The sequence below is a fragment of the Panicum virgatum genome, chromosome 7N (genome assembly GCF_016808335.1).
Source record: "Panicum virgatum strain AP13 chromosome 7N, P.virgatum_v5, whole genome shotgun sequence".
Classification (NCBI taxonomy): Eukaryota; Viridiplantae; Streptophyta; class Magnoliopsida; order Poales; family Poaceae; genus Panicum; species Panicum virgatum.
The window spans coordinates 9,461,043-9,483,141 of NC_053151.1; the positions used below are offsets into that span (position 1 = coordinate 9,461,043).

General features: G+C 48.9%; 1 protein-coding gene and 1 long non-coding RNA gene across 5 annotated transcripts in view; both read left to right on the top strand.

Annotated features, from left to right (window-relative positions):
• The first annotated feature begins 10,602 nt into the window (after positions 1-10,602).
• On the top strand, positions 10,603-11,789 carry LOC120681510. Its single transcript, XR_005677900.1, has 2 exons — positions 10,603-10,926; positions 11,073-11,789. It is a non-coding gene; the product is annotated as an uncharacterized LOC120681510 (long non-coding RNA).
• A 1,003-nt stretch (positions 11,790-12,792) lies between these two features.
• LOC120681509 (polycomb group protein EMF2B-like) overlaps positions 12,793-22,099 on the top strand; it is a 30,081-nt gene continuing 20,774 nt past the window's right edge. For all 4 annotated transcript variants that reach the window (XR_005677898.1, XR_005677899.1, XM_039963020.1 and 1 more), the window contains exons 1-11: positions 12,793-13,422; positions 13,561-13,656; positions 13,963-14,122; positions 14,235-14,290; positions 15,942-16,056; positions 16,136-16,271; positions 16,364-16,432; positions 17,378-17,514; positions 17,972-18,031; positions 18,177-18,301; positions 19,003-19,058. Coding sequence is in view for 2 of the 4 variants with exons in the window: in XM_039963020.1 (XP_039818954.1) it covers positions 13,622-13,656; positions 13,963-14,122; positions 14,235-14,290; positions 15,942-16,056; positions 16,136-16,271; positions 16,364-16,432; positions 17,378-17,514; positions 17,972-18,031; positions 18,177-18,301; positions 19,003-19,058 (949 nt within the window). In the remaining 2 variants the exon portion in view is untranslated. The remainder of the gene's footprint in view (positions 13,423-13,560; positions 13,657-13,962; positions 14,123-14,234; positions 14,291-15,941; positions 16,057-16,135; positions 16,272-16,363; positions 16,433-17,377; positions 17,515-17,971; positions 18,032-18,176; positions 18,302-19,002; positions 19,059-22,099) is intronic.

Sequence of the window (22,099 nt, forward strand, 5' to 3'; positions counted from 1 at the left end):
CGAAGTACTCGCGGCTGCTGACGTAGGCCTGCTCGAAGGAGCTGCTCACTGTGATGACCCCGTTTGGGCCCGGCAGCTTGAGCTTGACGTAGGTATAGTTTGGCACCGCCATGAAATTGGCGTAGGCGGGGCGCCCGAGAATGGCGTGGTACGCCCCCTTCCAGTCCACCACCTCAAACGTGAGGGTCTCGGTGCGGAAGTTGGCTTTGCTGTCGAACGTGACCGGCAAGTCGATGTTGCCGACCGGGTACGCCTTCATGCCCGGCAGGATGCCGTAGAAGGGGAAGAGAGAGGCCCGCAGGCAGGCTCGCGGGATCCCCGTGGCTTCCAGGGTGTCGATGTAGAGGATGTTGAGGCTGTTGCTCCCGTCCATCAGCACCTTGGACAGGAGCATGTTGCTGACGACGGGGTCAACGATGAGAGGGTAGCTCCCAGGCCGAGGAATGCTGGCTGGATGGTCGTCCTGATCGAAAATGATGGGCGTGGATACCCACTTTAACTTTCTGGGAATGAAACTCGCAGCAGCACATACCTCACGGAGCCGCACCTTCTGCAGTCGCCGAGAACATTCATCTTCCAGGCCGTCGATGATGACCAAGCACCGGTTCATGTCCGGGAATGCTCCTTCCACCGGCTTCTCCCTGTCCTGGTCGGTGTCGGGCCACTTGTCGCGGTCGTCGCTGTCGGTCTTGGCTGCCCTGCGGAGGAGGCGCTTCATCATATCACAATCCTTGAACTTGTGGTTCACCGGATAGCCACAGTTGGTGCATGGCTTCTCCAGGAGCTAGTTGAAGTGGTCGTTTCTAGGAGGGCGCTTATCTTGGCGCTCGATCGCCGCAACTTCCCCGGCGGCGGAGGGTCGGTGATTCTTCTTGTTCTTCCTATTCTCGCGGCTTGAGGAAGGCCTGTCGCGATCATGTCGCTTTGCCTTTGTCGCATGCTGGTCGCACTCAAAGACGGCCCCAACCGCCTCCTCGCCGGAGGCATGGCTGGTGGCGATCTCCACGAGCTCGTGCGTGGTGCGCGGCTTTTGGCACCCCAGTTTGTGGACCAGGGTCTTGCAGTGCGTCTCGCTGAGGAACGCGCTGATGACGTCGATGTCGATGACGCCTGGGAGCGAGTTGCACTGCTTGGAGAAGCGCCGGATGTAGTCACGCAAGGACTCGCCGGGCTCCTGCTGGCAGTTCTTGAGATCCCAAGAATTGCCAAGGCGCACGTACGTGCCTTGAAAGTTGCCGATGAACACTTTCCGGAGGTCTGCCCAGCAGCCGATGGAGTCGGCAGGCAAGAACTCCAGCCAGGCACGGACGTTCTCTCCTAGGCATATTGGAAGATACTGGATGATGAAGCGGTCGTCGCTTGCTCCTCCGGCCCGACATGCAAGCCGGTAGTCCTCCGGCCACATGCCGGGGTTCGTATCCCCGGTATATTTCACGACGTTCGTCGGCGGCCGAAAACGCTGGGGGAAAGGCACCCCACAAATCGCCCTGGAAAAGCCATTCGGTCTGGTGGGGTCCGGGCTCGGACTCTGGTCGCGATCCATGTCAGGGTCGTAGGGGCGTCCCCCTTGCCGGAGCGGTGAGCGCTCCGGGTTGGGTGTGTATGCCCGCGCGTCCTCTGCTCGAGCGGCCGCGCGGTCGACGTTGGCGTGGTGCTTTGCCTGCTGCCGGCCTTGGATCACGTTGCGCGCGTCGTAGTTGGGACCGACGCGGTCGTGAATCGTTGGCCTCGGCGGGAGAGGAGCGGATGCCACCGTTGGGGCTGGCACGCCGCCCACATTGGCCTGCTACGCCGGGGGGGTGCTGTACCTCGGAGGGTTCCCGCCCACGGTGGCTCGCGCCGCCGGCGGAACACGAGACAGCGTCCTGCCGGCGGTGCAGTGAGGAGCTCTCCGTCTGCTGGACGGCGGCGAGTTCCACCAGGTTCCTCACCTGGTGGTGAAGGTTCCTCTAGGCCGGATCCTCCGACTCTGGCAGTGTCTGCAGGAGGATCGCGACCGCTGCGATGTTCTGGCCCACGCGGAACTCTTGCAGGAGTTGCATGCGAGCGTCGTTGATCATGTCGCGGTTGACCCCACGTGCGCGCTGACGTGCGGAACCCGCGGGGTTTATCCCCTTTGACCCGGAGGGAGCCCACGGAGGCTGGTCCACGGGCGGGGGCGTCTGCTGGCGATGGCGGAGATCTTCGCCGTGAGCCTGCCCATTGGCGAGTGCGCTCGCGGTGGTCCGGTGGGGTGTGCGTCTGCTGAGACGGCACCACCTTGGGCGGCGGGTCGTTGTCGGCCATGGCGCAATGCGCGGCGGCGGGGATGTTCCCTCCAGGTGGTTGTCTCCCATGCTGGAGGAATCGCTCAGGATATCCTTGTAGCACAGGAGGTCATGGACGGAGTCGGGGTAGCTCTCCGTCACGCCCACAAACTGGGACGCGGGTTGGCGCCCTTGGGCGGCCTTGTGCAGCTCCCGAACGTAGACGCTCGCGGAGTTATGTAGACCGAACGAGAGCCGTTCTGAGAACGAGCGGGGTTTTGGGAGCGGAGGTCCGCCTGCGAGTTACCGAGAGACGTTGGCCAGAGAGAAGAGGACTAGGCTGACATCCTCGACGGCGGGGCTGGAGGCCATCATGAGCGTGATGCGGCGGAGCACCGCACGGGTTAGCTATGATGGCCTGTGCTTCCAGATGCGCCAGCGAACTGATCGCCGATGCCTCAGTTTGTGAGACTTGGGAGGAGGAACGGGCGCCATCAGCGGCTTCCTCCTCATGGAGACGCAGTGCACCGAGCTAGTCGGTGACGAACTCCAGACTTCCAAAGTGGAAGGTCTGGGATGGCGGGAATGGTGGAGGCGCCACGATCCGTCGCGGGGGATCGCGGGGAACTCCAGGGAGCCAAAGAGGATTGTCTCACTGCTTCTCGCCACCGGAGCGGCGAATGGGGTGATCGAAACCATCCGATCGCCGAAGCAATGAACGCACAAAGCGCTCCCCACGGACGGCACCAAACTGTCGTTGCGGGAAATGGGCGACTACTAAACTACTCGATTGCTCATTTGATGTGCGCTTGATCGGATATGGTCTAGCACGCAAAGACTTGAGAATTTAGACTGGTTCGGGCCGAATGTGCCCTACGTCCAGTATGGGGGGTGGTGTTCTTTCTCAGCTCTCGAGCTCGGGTGCTCAAAGTTCAGAGGGGAGCTTACAAGCTGGTCAAGCAGTGTCGAACCTCTAGGAGTCCAACCCTTTCCTACGTGGGGGGCTTTCCCTTTTATAGTCCAAGGTGGGGCCCCCATTTAATATATCTAGCGCTGTGTCTTGGCACCGTCGGGGTATCCTTCGTTCTTGTCAGTTGTCGGGGCCCTCTCGGTCGGTCGGGAGTGGGGAGTTTTGATCCTGGCGATCTTCTTGGGCGACGGGTTGTTCAGGTGCTGTCCCATCCTAGACCAGTCGGGGCGGCCTGGTCAGTCGGATGGCTGCTCAGGGATTACCTCCAATCTTGTCCGCCTAGGCCTACGTCCCTTGTCTGCAGGGCCTCCCCTTGCCTCCCTTGCATAGCCCCTGCCAGCGGGACGGCACTCCTAGTGAGGGGTGCCTTATCGAGGTCAGGCCGGGGGTGTCCGGTCATACTCGCTGGCGTAATGGGGTGGTGCGCAGGGGCAACCATCATTACGGCGAGGGAGGGGACGTCCGTTGAAGCCCCCCTCTTGTAGTGTCGCGGGGCCCGCACGGGCGGCACTGTCCCTTTGTCAGGGAGTCCTGTAGCCTATATCTGTGCCACAAGATAAGGGAAGCTGTCATCATGGAGACAGCGCGGAGGCCTAGCTTGACCGGCACGACTGTCAGGGAGGGCAGCTATCTTGGAGCGCACGACCCGGGTCATCCGGCATGGCTCTGACCCGAAGTGCCAGGTCGGGGGGGCTACCGCGTGTCCCGGGAGGTCGGGCTCCCGGCCGCGTTGCCTTATGAGCGAAGGAAGCTACCCACGCGGGATGATGGGCCGTGTCGTGTCCGGCCCAGGGAATTTGTTGGGCTTCCTCCTCTACGAGTCAGGCCTGTTAGGGTCCTTGGGTTTACACCCCCGTCAGGTTGAGTTAGCCCTTCCTGTATGGTGCACACAGCCTCTTTGAGTGGGTCTTGCTCCGGCCTAGCTTCCGCAATGGTGTTGCAAGAACGCACTAAGCTGACCGGGATAATTTCTCTGCCAACCTTAACCTAGAGCATGGCTCGGTCTCTGTTGGGGTTGACGAGAGGCTCTATTGGGAGAATTGAAAGATTAGTTAAGAATGAAATTCTTCATCCACTAGTTCTCTGATCTTGAATAATACATAGAATGTATTAAAGGAAAGTTTGTAAAGCAAATCAAAAAGTGTGCCAAACGAAGTACAGGAATTCTAGAGATAATCCACATAGACATTTATGGTCCATTTCCTGTGTAAAGTATGGATGTTTATGACTCGTTCATAATATTCATAGATGATTACTCCCGTTTTGGCTATATTTATCCAATTAAAGAAAGATCAGAGGTATTGGATAAATTTAAGATATTTAAGGCTAAAGTTGAGAATCAGCATAATAAAAAAGATTAAAATAGTCAGTTCTGATCATATGGGGGGAGTACTACGGTCGACATACCCCATATGGACAGGTTCCTGTACCTTTTGCAAGATTTTTACAGGAAAATGGCATAGTTGCCTAGTATTCCACACTGGGCGAGCCTCAGCAGAATAGAGTAGCTAAGATGTGTAACCGTGCACTAATGGATATGGTGCGCAGTATGTACTCTACCTTGCCATTGAGTTTGTGGATGGAGGCGTCGTCAGCGCAAGGAGCTGTGTGGGAACGGCCGGCAAGGAGCAGCGAGGATGAGGGCAGCGCAACCACAAGGAGGACAGCAAGGAGCAGCAATGGCGCACGCCCGAGGAGGCTGACGGGACGAGGATGGAGATGACGGCGCGCGCCCTAGAAGGCCAATGAGGTGAGGACGACGAGGGCGAGGTGAGGAAGTGAGGATGAGGGTGACTGGGCGAGGTGAATCGAAGCCAAGCAAGGGATTTTCTGAGGATAGGGATTGGTGGACAAATGGGTCATTGTTGGCTAAAATACCAATGAATTTTGGGTTCTTAAGGAGCATGCAGGGAAATTTTGATCCCCGTCCCCGACCGGCTAAGTTTCGGGGCCCTACCCTATTATCCCCGCACAGGGCGGGGGGGGTGGAATCTGCGTAGATCCCCGCCCCATTTAGAATTTCTCCACCTTGAGCTACTTCAAGTCTGGGTCGAGTTGGTGCTTCTTGCATTTGAATGCTTAGTGGCTTACAACGGGATGCTAGCAAGCGAGTGAGTGTAGATGTCGTGCATGAGAGTCGAGAGAGAGAGAGTCCAGAAAAGAGTGCTCAGCTCACCTTATATAGGTTTGGAGAAAGTAGGGGTTCCACAACCCTAGTGGTTGGGTCACCCGTGAGCATATTGGGAGTCCTACACATGGTCGGTCGGTGGGGGGGGGGCTACCAAAGCGTTATGCTCCGTGGACCCTAGTCCTGTAGCATGTCTCGACGTGGCGTCTTGCACTTTGTGGAGGGTCAAGCACAAAGTCAGGCATGGTAGCAGTCCCATCTGCCAACTCCCGTGGCAGAGGATGCATGCAGTATATTATTGCGGTATGGGTCGTCCTAGCTCGTGGTTGCTTGACCGGGGATCATCATGGGGCAACATCCCGCACCAGGACATAACGTCTACATAGTACAGCCCTACCCATGCTAGAGACATGACAGCTGACCGGTGGCAAGGGGCGCGTCATGAGTGCACAGTGGGGGCCATGAAGGTTTCTTTGACCAAAGCCATAGGGTGTGGTCCTCTAGATTGTGGCCATCCCCAACGAAAACACCATTTTGGACCCGGCAACAGCGAGTGCCTTTATCCTGTCCGCTTGTGCTGTACCGAGATCTGTGCTTTCTTGTCTTATTTGGCTATATTCTCTTGTATTTTAATTTTTTTATTCCTCGGATTTCCATTCTACACTGCGAGAGGTACAGGTGAATAGACATAAAGTGCACGGAAGCCTAGAGAAAGCATGCTCCTCTGTGCACTATTTTACTTTTTGCAGTTGCAGCTCCGTCCTCCGTGCTCATTTTCTTACCATTACCTCTCCACCACTCATTTTTTTACCATTTCTTCACACATCTAAAAAAGACTAATTTTATTAGCTGCTCAATCATGTACTGCAGCTCCAGCCAATAATAATATTTTGTTGGTAGTGGAATAAGCATGTACCGGTACTGGTACCTTGTCGATAAATATTTTGAATTTTAACTACAAGTAACACTGGAAGAAAGTGTTTAGTAATTTTTTTGAAAGATTCTGTCCAAATATAGTAGAACTGTCATATATATTCATTTTTTTCTCACTTCATGTGCTAGCTGGTATATCATGTGTACAAGAACTCATTTGCAATGATATAGATAAAAAATATCAATAAATTTACTATCCGTTAAGCTGATCCTCCAGGGCATGTATATAGGCTTTTTATGTACCATGATGTATATGCAGCACATTATTCAATTTATCTAGTACCACCAAGTACCCGAGCCTAAGCACAACGATTTTTATGGATGACAAAGAAACGAAATTGCCAGGAATTTCTGAAAGAAGGTCAAAGAATATCAAAGTGCGGTACATGTACCTAAACATATTGTGTTTCGACAACTAGCTTCGAAATAATATAAAAGATCATGTGCAAATTTATTTGAGAACCAAAGCCCCATCCAAACAAAAATGTACATGGTCACGGCCAGTGTCTATCTTAGAGAAGCAAGGCCCTAATCAAAACACTGCTTAAAGTACGTGTTTATGGGATTTGAACTTCGATATGGAATTATACATCGTATACCTGCTCCACAAGCAAGGGAGCTTGCTGCCGTTTGCAATGGTTCAGGTACGTCAAGAATCTAAGGAACTATCATAGATCAAAGAGTGAGGACGGTAGGAGACAGAGCAGACGAGTCAAATTGCGAGAGGTTTTGCCCAGCTACACACACATCAGAACAAAAATTAGAATCTCTCCACTAGTCCACTCAATAAAAGCAATTGGCGAGAAAAAATGGATCAGCATATCACAGAAGGTGCAGTTTTGATATCAGCTTATACCAAGTATTGATTTAGCTAGTAATATAGTCTACAAAATAAAACACTACCCCCTTGGCAAGAACAGAGAAGTGAAGGTTGCTCGTAGAAGTACCTATCGACTGCTGCTCGTGGAGGAGGACGCGGATGTAGTACCGATGACCACCGCAGCGCGCGCATACCGCACAACGCTACCCCCGATTGCCGGCTGCCCCAGTGTACCTACTATAAATGAGAAATATTTTTGAAACTCAAGAGTAAAGATAAATATAGAAGAAACTCAGTACATGTGTACAACTTTATTTAAAGATTAACATGTACTACTACATGAATGCACATATGAGATTGTACAAGAAGACAGCAATAATGCAATTATTGTCAAAACAAGCTTGTTTCAGGGTTTTTCTTTTGAATGATTAAGCAAAACAAACGTGCATGTAGCAATATGCACAAACATTCTGAGAGCTAAAAATGGGAACTTGGAAACAGGCAGGATGCATTTACACAGCAGAAGTTTTGAAACAAGTATTCAGAGTCTCCCTGCTACTAAATGGCTCTAAACAAAGCGTTAAATAACAAGATTAAGATCTTGCATTTTGCTATTGTTTTTTATTGAATATATAGCGTCCACAACCTTCTAGCTTAACTATACCTGTGCGTCAAACCAAGCTTGTCAAACATGTACTGATAAAGAATTTCAAATAAGATAACAAAATAACCAGAAAAAATACTTTTGTTATCTAGGATTGTTACCTAGAATCACTAGAAAATGTTTTGCTGTTTGCAAGTTGAATGATCTTTTGCTAAATATTAGTCAATTTTCCTAACAGTTTAGGTTAACTTTGAGATACATATGTTCAGAAATGTGCCTAAACTTATGGAGTGAAATGGAGCAAATGCAGATATAGTAACCTACAATCTAGTGTAGTTCGATTATGTTCATCATCCAAATAAAACCAAATTGGCATTTTGATCAGTCCCTACTCACTACTGAAGTCTGAAAATGCAGGCCCAATTGAGCACATTTGAAGAAATCCCATTAAACAGTCTAATTCACATACTAGAAAATGGAACCCATGCTTCCAAAGAGAATCGTAACAAAGAAGCAGAACACACATAATGGGTACTCATATTCAGTCACAAAGCCAAGATTAATCAGTGAGGAAATTCTCTTGCTGTACCTCGATAGAAATGCCAGAACTTCCATTGTGCCGTGCAGATCGTCCTCTGCCCGCTGCCGCGCGCGGTTCCCGTCCAGCGGTCGGTCGTCCTCTATGCTCCGGTAGCGACGCAGCGGTGAGGGGCCATGCCGTCGGGGGGCAGGGCGTGGATGGCGAAGGTGGCGGCCCCGTGGGTTGGGTGTGGATGGCGGAGGTGCTCGTGCTGGTGGTGGTCGCCGTCGCCCCCGTACCGGCCACCCGCCGCCCCGGCCTCGTCCTCCGCGCGCCACGGCCGCGCTCACCGCCGAGGTCCTCCCGCCCCCGCAGCCGATCTAGAACATACCCGTCTCGGCCGCGCTCTGGAATGTACCCATCTCGAACGGCGGGAAACGACGGAGTTGTCCGGCGGCGGCACCCAGTACAGGTCGGCGTCGACAGTTTTGACCACCCTACGGGCGGCGCCCTTGGCCGGCGCCGACACGGCGTGGGACGCCCGCACTCGAGCCTTCGCCACCGGCACGCCCACGCCCCAGTTGCCGTTCCCGGCGCTGTCGATGTAGTTGTTGCAGCGCGTCGGCAGCTTCTGCTCCGCCGGTGGCCTGCGCGGGGGCGGCGAGTACCAGAACCACGCGTCGCTGTAGGCCTCTGACTCCGCTGCCACCGTGTATCACCAGGCGGGGCCCGCCGCGGTGGCGGCCCCGGAGTGGAAGCTAGCAGCAGCAGAGAAGATATGGCCACGGCACTCGCCGGATCTCGGCCCCCGCCGCCGGATCCGGTCTCGCCGGCCCTGGATCTGGTCCTCGCTGGTGCGGGCGGTGGAGAGGATGGAGTCCCCGCCGACGAAGCTGTACCACGTGTGGGAGGGGAAGGGACAGGATAGTTGGTCCCGCCCCGCCGCCGCGCGCAGCACCGCCGGCCGAGGAGGACACCCAGATCCGCCGCCGCCCAAGTAAGCCCATCGTTTGACTGTACCAGATCGAGGGTCTTGGCCGCTACAGGCGAGGGTCTCGGCCAGTGGAGCTCCTCGGTGCGAGCTGCACTCTCGCGGCCGTCGACACCCCTTGGTACAGGGTCTGCTCTCTCGCGGCCATCAACGCCGCGTTTGCCACAGAGGTACCTCGTCCATCACCGGCTGTCGTGCTCGCGGCGACGTTAGATCTGCTTGTGGCTTCCCTGCGGTCCGCGGTCGCGCCCTCCGGCCGCGCGCTTCTCGCGGGCGGCGGTTGTGCCCCGCCGTGGCGCGTAGCACCGCCGACCGCGGTATCGCCTGCCGCCACACGCAACACCGCCGGATCTGGGCGCGCCAGCGCCGGATCGGGACACGCCATCGCCGGATCTGGCCGCGCCGCCGATGGTGCCACTCACTGGCCTCGGGAGCACCTACCGTGGGTTGAGACGGACGGGATGAGAGAGAAAGCAAAAGATTCAAATGATTTTGAAATGGGGTGAGGGGGAGTCTACCCTTTTTATTCTGTATACTAACTGTACATGTACACGTATAGAATATATGATTTGATATAGACCTGTTCCATTCCGACACCGTCCAAATCTCGAGGTAAAAATGGAGGTACAGGATAACACCTACAGGGGTACCCAGCTCCTAGAAATCTTCATTCCCATCCCCTATGCTTCCTGGCATTGCATCAGGTGTGAGGCAGGGCATGCGTGTCACATTGCTGTGAAGCACATTAATGCTCCACCCACCATGGTTTTTGCCACCTTCTCCTGAGGAGGGAGGTCGGGGGTAGTTTGTTGGTTGGTGTGGCGATCCTAGATCCCCAAAGCTCCTCACGGGAAAGTTGGGGGAATGCCATGTGTCCCCTTTCGAATTTGAGGTTGGGAGATCGGGGCCTGGACCTGCTTACATACAGGGATCTCACCATTAGTGACCCTCGCTTTGCCCTGCTAGGCCGTGTGGCTCGTCGGCATCCTACACGAGTGACTTCCCTATAAATACATGTGGTACATACATCTGTCACAAATGAATCACTTGCTAGTGGAGCTGGACAGTGGTAAAAAAATTTATGGGAATATATGGTCCAACTTTTTATCATATGCTAATATGCTCGGAATCATACTCTCCTAATAGTATTTCGCAGACAAAAGATTGTATCTTATTTGTTTGTTGAACATGAGCATAAGACTTTATTGATAATGTTTCGTAGTTTGTTGAATATAATTGTGTTGCAGTAATATGAAATTCATAAAAAGACTAATTTAATACTTGAGCCGACAAAATACCGATGTATTTCGCTGATTACAGAGAACAAAATAATCTGGAACGAAAAAAGAAATGCAAAAGCAAAAAAAGAAGAAGAGAAAATGATCAGTGCTAAGCTTATGCTTCGTGTAAATCGAGATCGAGGGAACAACAGAACAACTGCTGAACGTGCAGCAGCTCTCGAGTGCCGCCGCCGCGTCGCCTGGCTTCACCCGCGCCTCTGCGCGTCGCGAGGAAGGAGGCAGCCGGCGGCCGCTACTAGTTTCTCGGGCATGGAGGAGCTTCGGCCACCAGCCCGTCGTGAGCCACGATGAACATGAGGTCGCCGTCGCAGATCTGAGACGGCGGCCGGTGCAGTGGGGGCCGACTTCCGCCGGGGAGCAGGCCGGCGCAGCTCTCGATCCGGATGGGATGGATTGGTTTCGCATTCTTGCTTGTAAGTAATCCTGGCTCTGTTCCTAGTCCGTTCCATCTTAATTGACCAAATGCTGTCCCTTCCTCTCCAATTCTATTTATTTCTTTTCTGCAATTGGTTTCCTGCGGTAGTGGCTCAGTAATTCAATTGGTCTATGGTTCAATTAGGTCCTTCCTCTTCGGCATTCTGCAAGATGCCATGTTCGGCGCCGGTTGCCTCCAATGAAGTTCTTGGTACCTAGTTAAGGTTCAGATGCGTTTAAGTTCCAACGAATTTGGGGGTTGAAATAAAACCTGATGCCTCCACACCAAGTCAGCTCCTGAAATTGTTTTTTGTTCATGGTCACAAGGTACTCCTTTTGTGCTATTGTTCGGTTTGGTCACGTTACATACTAATGAAATTAGTGCCACCTGGTAACGATAGAACTACTAATAATATAATGTGATTTGGTCATGTCAATACTACAGCCAATTCATCTTTAAAGGTACTTTGTAGAATTATATGCCAGTAGGAATATAATTTTATCAACATAATTGCGACTGTCACAGGAATTTGTTAATTTTTTACCGTCGAAGGACATGAAGAGGCCTGTGGAGTAGCAGGGAAGATGTGAGCTGGTGTGTCATAGTAGTGATGATGCGGTGCAGCAAGCTGTACGGGGAGGCTAGCTGTTGGAAGGATTGGAATTTCTTATGATCTTAGGATCTTGATAGCTTCCAATATTTTAGATGAAAAATAAGAGCTTCTTTACTGTTCCTGTGTTTTTTGGTTGTGTTAGTTTCTTAACACAAGAGACAAGACATTGTTATTATATTACTTTCCCCCCTTGAACATGCAGGAGAGGTGCGAATCTTTATATAAAGAGAGAAATTATTATTATATTACATAAAGAAGTCAGTGATTATTTAACATAGAGTAAAGTCCATTTTTGGCCATCCAACAATCCACTGTGTCCGGTTTTGACAATGCAACTTCAAAACCAGACATCCGCAGCCATTCAACTCTCAAAACCGGTCATATTTGGCCATCGGGGTGCCATGCCGCGTGGATCCCGTGAGCGCCGCCGCGTCACCGGCGTCTCCCTGCTGCGTCCGTGGTGAGGAAGGCGAGGAGGCCCAGCACGATGCCGGCGACGTCGCCGAGGAGGACGGCAGGGAACGGGTTCCCCGTGGCGCGGTGGTTCCAGAGGATGGACAGGAAGATTGGGGGCGAGCGTGGCCGCGGTCACCGCGGTCGGCTTGCTCCACCGCTCCTTGCTCGCGTTCGGGATCGTCAGCCGCCGGGGGAGAAAAAGGGGCGAGGACGACGGCCACGGCGGCGAGAGCCTGGAGGAGGAAGCCCGCGTCATGGAAGAAGCTGGCGCGGTCGACGGCGACTCCGTGGCCGGCGACGCGGAGGGTGACAACGCCGAGCACGGCGGCGGACACAAACATCGCCTCGCCGAGCACGCCGTTGAGCCCGACGGCGGCGGCCCCTCCGCCGCCCCCGGCAGCGAAGGACGCGAGTGCGGAGAGCGCGTCGGGCGCGCTGTTCCCGAGCAAGAGCAGCGTGGCCCGGCGATGGTCGGCGGCAGGCTGAGCAGGCGCGCGCCCATCGCGGCGTAGCCCAGCGCGGGGCGGCGCCCGCCACTGAGGATGCGGGGGCCGCGCGCGAGCAGGGGGCTCGAAGAGAGAGAGATGAGAGAGAAGAGAAGAAAATAGGCTGACAAGTGGGCCCCGCTGCCACGTGGCATCCACGTCAGCGAAACTGCCCTGTAAAACTGTCGGATGGCCAAATGTGAACGGTTTTGATAGTTAGATGGTCGAAGATACCCGGTTTTGGAGTTCAATGGCTAAAACTAAACCGAGGCAAGAGTTGGATGGCCAAAAATAGACTTTACTCTTTAACATATGACTCTCATGGGTTTAGTGGCTTGGGAACAGAGAACTTGCCCAGCCCACCCGGTTTCAAGGGCCACACCCCACTTACTGAAACATCAGCAGGAATACCCTTCCCTCTGGTTCTCATTTTTTTATTATTTAACATATAATGAAATGATAATAATATCAATCTAAATCACCAAGAAGCTAATAATGGCAATATAATTTCTATTTTTTAAAGCATCCCTTAATTTCAATTTAAAGCTGTCCATTTCACAGTCTAACCATTTCAAAGGGCCCTGGGTTGATCTCTATTTTGGAACCCAGATAAATGCCAGCGTTACATTTGCAGATTTTTTGCAACTGGCGTTACTCAGAATTCACCGTGGCTTTATTTTCTTTTTTTTTACATTAGTTCCCATTGTCCAATACTCCAATTCTTCACTTTGTTGCCTGGCATATGCTCGGTCCAACTGGATCCACCGCCTTTTTTCAATAAAGCCCTTTTGCGCACACCATTTGGGCTTGACCGAGCCCAGAACAAAACTCCTGCAAGCAAAGCCCCGAATCTCCCCATTCCCACCATTCAACCGCCGCTGCTCCCGAATGGATCTAATCAAGGGAGCCGCAATCTCCCACCACTACTGAAGATTATTTGGTAAGCACTACTTTTGATTAGTTTCATTTTGCCCTCTTTCCTTGCAAGAGCAGCAAGTCAGATCTGCCTGCAGGATCCAATCCAGTTCCTGGATGATTTCATCAGTAGAAATTTGAATTCCGTAAGATCTTCCTACAGGCTATCGTGCCAAGGTTTTGGTGGGGTTCCTGGAACCCACGGGTAGTGTTCGTCCGCCAGGATGTCTTGCCAAGTTTCACCAGATGGTGCTGCAATGTATTACCCTAACCCTATCTTTAATCTTGCTTTTTATGTGTGTCTTCTGCTCTGGCATCTGTGCTACCCTCTTTGCAAATTTGAAGTGTTTGGGATTCTTTGGAACATGTTTACTTTCATAATTTGGTGACCATTTGCGTGTGTGATGGTCTGGGATTTTGTGGTCCATAAATTCTTGTTAGGGATTTAATTTCTCTGTACATCCTTGCCATGTGTATATGGTCAATGCCTGGATGGGATTCTTGTCTGAAGATGATATGTAATCTAGTTGTTTTTGGGCAACTTGTATCTGTGCTATGTATACAGGAATACGGGTTGCATATATGGTTCTAGTTCGTCATCAGACCAGATATGTCATTCCCAGCCAAGAGATGATTTATCTCCAGATTCTGCTGAAACAAGTCGCGATTTGTATTCCAAACATGTTATACTGTGTGAAATTCTTCAGAAACGAGCCAATAAAAAGGTAAAGTTGATCCTAAAACTGTAACCCCTTCTTTTAACATGCCACACATGAGAATTGCCACTCTTAATTTGTTAAGTGCTTTTCGACATCACTGATAAATCAAATTCTGCAGCCCTATTTTCTTCAAAGAAACCTTTGTTACAAGATACATGCCAAGCAAAAAAAGAGGTAACATCCTTCAATGGTTTGGGATTTCAGTATTTCCACCCTGCATTGGTATTGTTTTGCATTCACTTGAGCTTTTGGGTCGGTATAGCATCTTATTCTACTTAGAGCTTTGTTATTCAGTATATTTTGCTAGAGACTTTGTTGAACCATTTCTAAGAAATATAAGTAAGAAATGAAGCTTGATTGCACACTTTATACTAGAACTTCTGGTAACCAAGCCATGATATATCCAATGTGCGGTACAGGCGCACAGCTTCACATACTTCAGCATAATTTGGAGGGCATCAAGATTTTCGATTCAAAAAGCATGTTAATTTTTAGCTGAACAACACACTTTTTTCATTTGTGTAACATATATGCATTGGATGTTTCCTTCTGCAGGAAATGCAACCCAAACTATAATATTTGGAATGCTTTGTTTTTATTTTCAGTTGAAACTTTTGTATTTCAGAAATGAGTGCGAACTTTGTTTGACTATTGTCATGGATCTAAACTTAAGTAGGACTTTAGATGGGGGTATCTGTCCCTCAAATTTTCATCTTCAATTACCTTGGACCCATTCATTTTTTATCTTAGGAATGGTTGCAACAGGTGACGCTATTTTGAGAGTTCTAACACCAAGGCTTGTAGAGTCTTTGACATGATTGAAGTGATTTTTTCTTCTTCTTTTTTTTTTCGAATACGCAGGAGAGCTGCACATCTTTGAATTTAAGGAGAAGAATAGTTCAATTACAAGCCTACCCCAACTTGCTTGGGAAAAAAGGCTATGTTGTTGTTGTTGTAATAGTTCAATTACAAAACACCACATCCCACCTTGGACTAGAATGGGGATGATGAACAAAGGTTTAAAAAACAAACCATTACAAATTAAACTTCATGAAAGACCTGACCCCCAACTCTTCTAAGGCTCAAATCTACTGAGCCACCCGGCCCTCAACAAGGGCAGCAAGACCCTTCGCACCTGCAGCGAGCCACAATTTCCGTTCATCCTTAAAATCCAGGAGTGTACTCTGCAGATTGGGAGCAGACCCATCAAAAACACAAGCATTCCAATGTTTCCAGAGGATCCATGCTCCAAGAATGATCAGAGAATTGAAACCCTTTTTGTGTTGTTTAGGAATTTTTCTCCAAGGTTTCTTCCACAATCAGTCAACGAAATGCTTCTTCGGCTAGGTACCAAATTTGTTAGACCCAGGGGCTGCAAAATGGAAAACCATAATTGTCTAGCGAACACACGTGAAGTGTGGAGGTGTTTATGAAATTGGAGCTACTTTGTTTATGAAAGTTGAGTACCTTCTGTTTTCAGGACCCCAGCAGCTCAGGCGAGCAAATTATATTAAAAAAACCCGTAAAACCAAACATGTTTTACCTTTCAAGATTAAATCCTACCCTGTAAGTGTGAATCAATTATCAAGCAGAGAAACTTGTAAACTAATCCAAATGGCTGTATGTCTGACATCATTTTGTTTTTTAGAAGCTAATAACTACATGGTTGCCACTTATCTATGACAAAAACAAGATGATAGACAGGCTGAAGGAGGCCTAAGAAATTATTAAGTTTGTTTGAGGAATGAATTTTGTGATTGATTACTGATATTCTTGAAATTTGTTTGTTGCAAATACTGAAATTCTCTTGTTTTCATGAGTATAGGATTGAGATAACCATATCATTGTCTGGAAGTTCAAATCCTGAAGTGCAGGCACAGAATATCTTTCCACTGTATGCTTTGTTTGCTAAACCAATTAGTGCTGTTTCACATGAAGGGGTAAGTCTATCCTCCTTATGCAACTGAAATTTTATGGCCACCAAATGCCCCCTTTCTCATTTATGACATGACTTTGCAGCATTCTCCAGTATATCAGTTCAGCCAGGCTTGTTTGTTGACTTGTTTTGATGAATCTGGACATAACAACCACACTGAAGCCACATTCATCTTTCGAGACCTGAAGACTTTAGCTAACATTATCCTTGTTAGCTGCGGTATATTGTGCATCCTATTCCTATGAAATTATCTGTGTTCTGTATTTCTTTGATTTCATCAAGTTTGATTGTTTTTTTTTTCCGATGTTAAGGACAAGTTGGACAAACACCTGATGAAAATAACTTCTCCGAGAGCCATATGGAGAATCCTTCTCTTGAAAGTAAGTTTATGATTTTCATTTTGTGGAAGACATTGAATAATTTCTAAAATATATTGCCTCCTATTGTCATCTATATCTGGAATTGTCATATCTAGCCCATTAGGACCCATGCGAAGGAGCAGTGCTAAACCAGGTTCCCTAGGGCTGGTGGGGTACTGCTCATGTGCAGTGCTGTTCAATAGTACCGTGTGGCATGCTAGGCCCAGGGTGAGTCCATTCTGTTAGAGATTAGGTTATATTGGTTTTAGTTGTTATCTGTTTCTTTAGTTCTAGAGATAGGTGAGTCCTCCCGTCTATATATAGATGGACTTTCTATCGATTTTCATCAAGCAAGAAAAATACCAGTTTATTAGGGTTAGCCTCTTTATCCCTGCCCTTGTGGTGTGGTCGCTGGGTGTCTGCATGGTCGTGCTGCTAGGGTTCAGGGCCATCTAAAGTATGTCCATGCAGGAATATGGAACACCAAAACATCTTTTTAATACTAACACTGAAGGTCTCTGTCTTAATGTTCTTGTGTCTGTAGCCTGTATGGTGTATGGATTCTACTATCTCGCATTATTCTGCATCCAACATGCCACACACATCCGGGAACCTCCTGCCTTTCATTTCCACAGTTATCGGTGGATAACTAGTTCACAAAATGCTTTGCCATGTTATGCAACGCAAAGTGTTCGCCTTGTTTGCATGTTATACCAAAGGAGTGCATAAGTATCTTTAAACAGAGACTGCATTAGTATCCTTTTACTGAGACAGACATACCGATGTCCTTATACTTGTGAGTAATATGAAATATTCTTCTTGCTTATGGTGTCTTCATAATTGCATCTTCCGCACATAACAAATATAGTATAAATGTGTATCTTCTAGGCAGAGTGACAGATAGTCTCGTACAAACAAACCATATCCTTATCATGTGAACTATTTTTTTATGGCGCATTTTAACAGAGCTTGGAGGACAATGTTTCTGGGGTAAGATACCGAATGGTTTACTTTCTTCATCATTGGAGTGTTCCGTGGATTTAAGCTTAGGACGGACTAAGCAGTTTGCTTTGCCAATTACTATGAACCCAGGCTTCATAGAGGTATGCAACTAGGTCCTTATACTATATATATTGCATATTCTAATGGGTTTACGCCTTTTTATAAAGGTCTACTTTATCCCCCTTAAGAATGGTATTGTTTGGTTGATCCCCTGAATTTTTTTTCTTTGTCTGCTTAACCCTTGGACTATTACTGGATGCACGTGGTCATTACATAACCATCTTTTATCTACCATTGCATTGCACATGGTTGGTGTGTGTCGGCACCACCCAAGCTCAGGTTCATGCCCTCAGCTAAATTTTGGATCTTGTTTAATTGAAAATTACCTAGTTCCTTACTTCATTACTCCTAGGGCTGTACCTAACTTTGGCTTTTGGGTGCTACTTTATCCATGTTTTCCTAACATATCTTTCACTTCCATTATGCTTATTGCTTCTAACAGTAACAGTATGCTAATCGTATTTTCCGTTGTTGTTAATTGTTGATTTGTTATTGCAGCAAAAATTTCTCAAGCAGAGCAGTTTCTTGACATTTTGTTCTCGTAAGCTTAATGCTGTGGTGAGGTCCTTCCTATTCCTCTGTTTATTGTTCAATGTATTTAATATTTATTGATTTTTGTGTGATAAATATTGTCAGTGGAGTACAACTATCTTGTAATCTACTATTGTACTTTTGCTGAGGTTTTTGAGCCTTGTTGTTTCAGTGTCCATATCAATTACAAGTAAGCATATGTGCCCACGAGGTCGGCGCAAGAGACATGTTTAAATCTCCTTATAATTATTACTCATACAATGATGTCCCACCGTCTTCTTTACCACATATCATAAGGTAATGATAACATTCCATAGAGCTCTCTCATGTTATTAATTGTGCATTTTCTTCATTCTTCTGTGCTCTTTACATGACCGCCCACTATAGGAATGGTTGTTCTTAATACTTGCGCGCTCTATCTTCAAATGTGATACTTTATTTGCTGTTTGAATTATATTGAGAGGGGACCTGCAGATCATTACATCTTGTCCTTACTGTTAGAGTACATACATTATGTAATTATTCCCTTTGTACATCTTCATATCTGCCCCTTTGGGCATGGTAGCAGATGAGTTGCATTCCTAACACTTACGTAGTTTACTTGGAGAGTGTGAATAGGTTGAGGCTAATACTGGAGCTTGTCCAATACATGCTAAGGCAAACTGTGATATGCATGTCATGATGCATTTGATAGCGAGTCTTTAGTTAGGTTGATGCTGCAATAACTTTCTAATACAAGCTGGTAAAATCTGCTTTTGAGATAATATAAGTAATTTCATACTTTAGAACTGGGCTTTAGATTTCGGAGCTAGCTCTTATATAGAATGGTGTGGTGCACTTGAAGCTGATCTAGACCAACTAGCATTACCTGACGTTATTGCCAAGGAATAGAATTTTTGTGGGCCTAGCTATAGCAGCTTGCTTTATATTCGTTCTTTATCAAATACATTGGCGTATTGATGTATCTAATTTCGCTGTGATAAATTTTGTTCCCACAGGTTAAGAGTTGGAAATGTGCTCTTTAAGTACGGAAACAATATTTGCGAGACAGAAGGTACACATGCAGAAGCCAAGAACTTTGTTACCTATATTTTGTTTGGTTGATACAAGCTACCTTGGTTTGTTTTCAATTTAGCTGTCACACATTTTTCCCAATACCAGATTTGCAAATCCCAGTTAAGATAATTTTATTAGAGGCAAAATATAACTATATGAGTATATGACTACCCTTTAATTATGTTCCTTCTAGTGGAACAGAAGCTAGCAGCTTTTGTTCAATGGTGGAAATTGTTAGTTCTAGAATAAATTCACAGGTGTAATCCTGTTGTAATCGTGTCATGTAATCGTGTCGTAGTTGCTGCTTTGTCGCGTAGAATCTTGAGTGGGCCGGAGATGTGCGCGTGCCCACACCGAGACCGCGTTCAGTGTCTGACCCCGTCGCGATGCCGTTCGTGCATGTCCCGCGGCGATCCGAAAAAGAGGGCGATCGCGGGGGCGTCGTGGCGACGGGGTGGCCGGGCTTTGTGCCTATGTATCTGAGATCTGATGCAACAAATAAGCACGTCAGTTGGTGCCGTACTCTTGCGTGTGTTCTTCTTCCAAGTGTTCGCATGCGTTCCTGCAAAGCTCACGTCGCCGCGGTCACCATCGAGCCCGGCGGCGCGACACCTCCGATCGGCGCTGATCCCCGGCGTTCAGTTCCAACAAGTGGCATCAGAGCCGGTGGATGTTCTATAGCGGATCTGTAAGCCCGCCTAGATCACCAGCCTTGAAGAAACCCAAGAAGGAGGAAATGAGTGACGTCGGTCCGAGCTCCGGCGTCGATGGCGTGAAGGAGGGCTCACTGATGTGGCCTATGCTGTTGCGATCGAACTACACCGAGTGGGCGATGCTAATGCAGTGCAACTACGAAGCCATGGAGATATGGGAGACCATCGAGCCCGGCGGCGCTGGCGTGAAGCGCGCCAGGACCGACAAGCCATGAGCGCGCTGCTGCGATCCGTACCCAAAGAGACGTGGCAGACATTGGGTGGCAAGAAGACCGTCAAGGAGGCGTGGGAGGCGGTGAAGACGATGCGGCTCGGCTCAGATCGCCTGAAGGACGTCAACGCCCAGAAGTTCTCGAAGGAGTTCGAGAATCTCCTGTTCAAGGAGGGGGAGACGATCGACGATTTCGGCATGCACATCACCAACCTCGTCGCCGACCTGAAAGCTCTCGATGAGACAATTGACGACATCAAGGTCATCAAGAAGTTTCTGCGCGTCGTGCCTCCGCGCTACACTAGCGTGGTCGTCTCGATTGAGATGTTCTGCGACCTCAAGATGCTCACCGTGGAGGAGTTGATCGGACGCCTGCGCGCGGCTGAGGAACGTCTCGAAGAGAAGGTAGAACAGATCACTGACAAAGCCAGCCAGTTGTTACTGGCAGAAGAGGATTGGCTAGAGAAACATCGGCACCGTTTCCAGTCAAATCCAAGCCGAGAGGGGGGAAGCAATCACAATGCAGGCCAGGGAAGAGGCAAGGCACCACAGCGTTCTGATGGTGCAAAATCAGGCAATCCCGGGGCAGTGAAGTTGACCTCAGAAGGTACACCTCGGCGAAAGGGAAGATGCAGAAACTGTGGCATTTGGAGCCACTGGGCAGAGGACTGCACTCGTCCTAAGAAACAGAAGAAAGGAGAGAAGCGCGAGGCAAATGCAGCGGTCTGTGCAGAAGAGAAGCCGACCTTGTTCATGGCCGTTTCGTCAGGTGTGGTGCACACGCCGGTACACACTGTGCACCTTGTCCAGGACAGGGTAGTGCCAGTGGAGTGTGCTAGTGGAGTGTGGGTGCTGGACTCAGGTGCTAGCAACCATATGACCGGGTGCCGAGAAGCACTAGCACACCTTGATGAAGGAGTTCGCGGCACAGTGCGTTTTGGTGATGGCTCCAGCGTTGAGATACATGGGCTTGGCTCCATGGTGATCCAAGGACGGCAGCAAGAACACAAGGTACTCACTGATATATACTACATTCCTAAACTCAGAAGTAGTATTGTTAGTTTGGGTCAACTTGAGGAATTGGGCTATGAGATATCTCTGAAGAATGGGAAGTTAAATGTACTTGACGGCCATACTCTGTTGATATCTGCACCAAGAACTGCTAACCGTCTTTATACAGTTAAGTTCAACTCAGTTTCACCAATATGTCTCCTGACAAAACTTGATGATGAGGCATGGGAGTGGCATGCAAGGTTTGGACACCTAAATTTCAGGTCACTGCGTGATTTGGGCAGAAAAGAAATGGTGTCAGGTATGCCTGTTGTTGAGAGAGTGGAGCAAGTTTGTGATGGTTGTGCGTTGGGAAAACAGCACAAAGCCCCATTCCCAGCAGCCTCGTCATATCGAGCTGAGAAGGGACTTGAATTAGTTCATGCTGACCTCTGTGGAAAAATAGAGCCACCAACCCCAGGTGGCAGATCCTATTTCCTGTTAATTGTGGATGATTTCAGCAGGTTCATGTGGGTTGAAATGCTGAAGAGCAAAGATGAGGCACTGAGCTACATAAAGAAGGTGAAGTCAAGAGCTGAAACTCAAATGGAAACAAAACTGAAAGCAATTAGAACTGATAGAGGAGGTGAGTTCAACTCAACCAGTTTCAGTGCTTTTTGCAATGATTTTGGCATTATGCACTATACAACTGCTCCATACACCCCCCAGCAAAATGGAGTAGTAGAGTGTAGAAACCAGACAGTAGTTGAGATGGCTAGGTGCATGATGAAAAGCAAAAGTGTGCCAGCTTGCTATTGGGGAGAAGCTGTTGCAACTGCAGTATATATCCTGAATAGAGCACCAACAAAAAGCCTAGAGGGGGTCACACCCTATGAAGCATGGCATGGTAAAAAACCTAGAGTGGATCACATGAGAATTTTTGGGTGTATTGCTTATGTTAAGAAAGTTGGGCCAGGTGTGAAGAAACTTTCTGACAGATCTCAGAAAATGGTTTTCATTGGCTATGAGGAAGGTACAAAAGGCTATAGGCTACTTGATCCTGTTTCTAAGACACTTCATGTTAGCAGGGATGTGATATTTGAGGAAGATTTAGGATGGGACTGA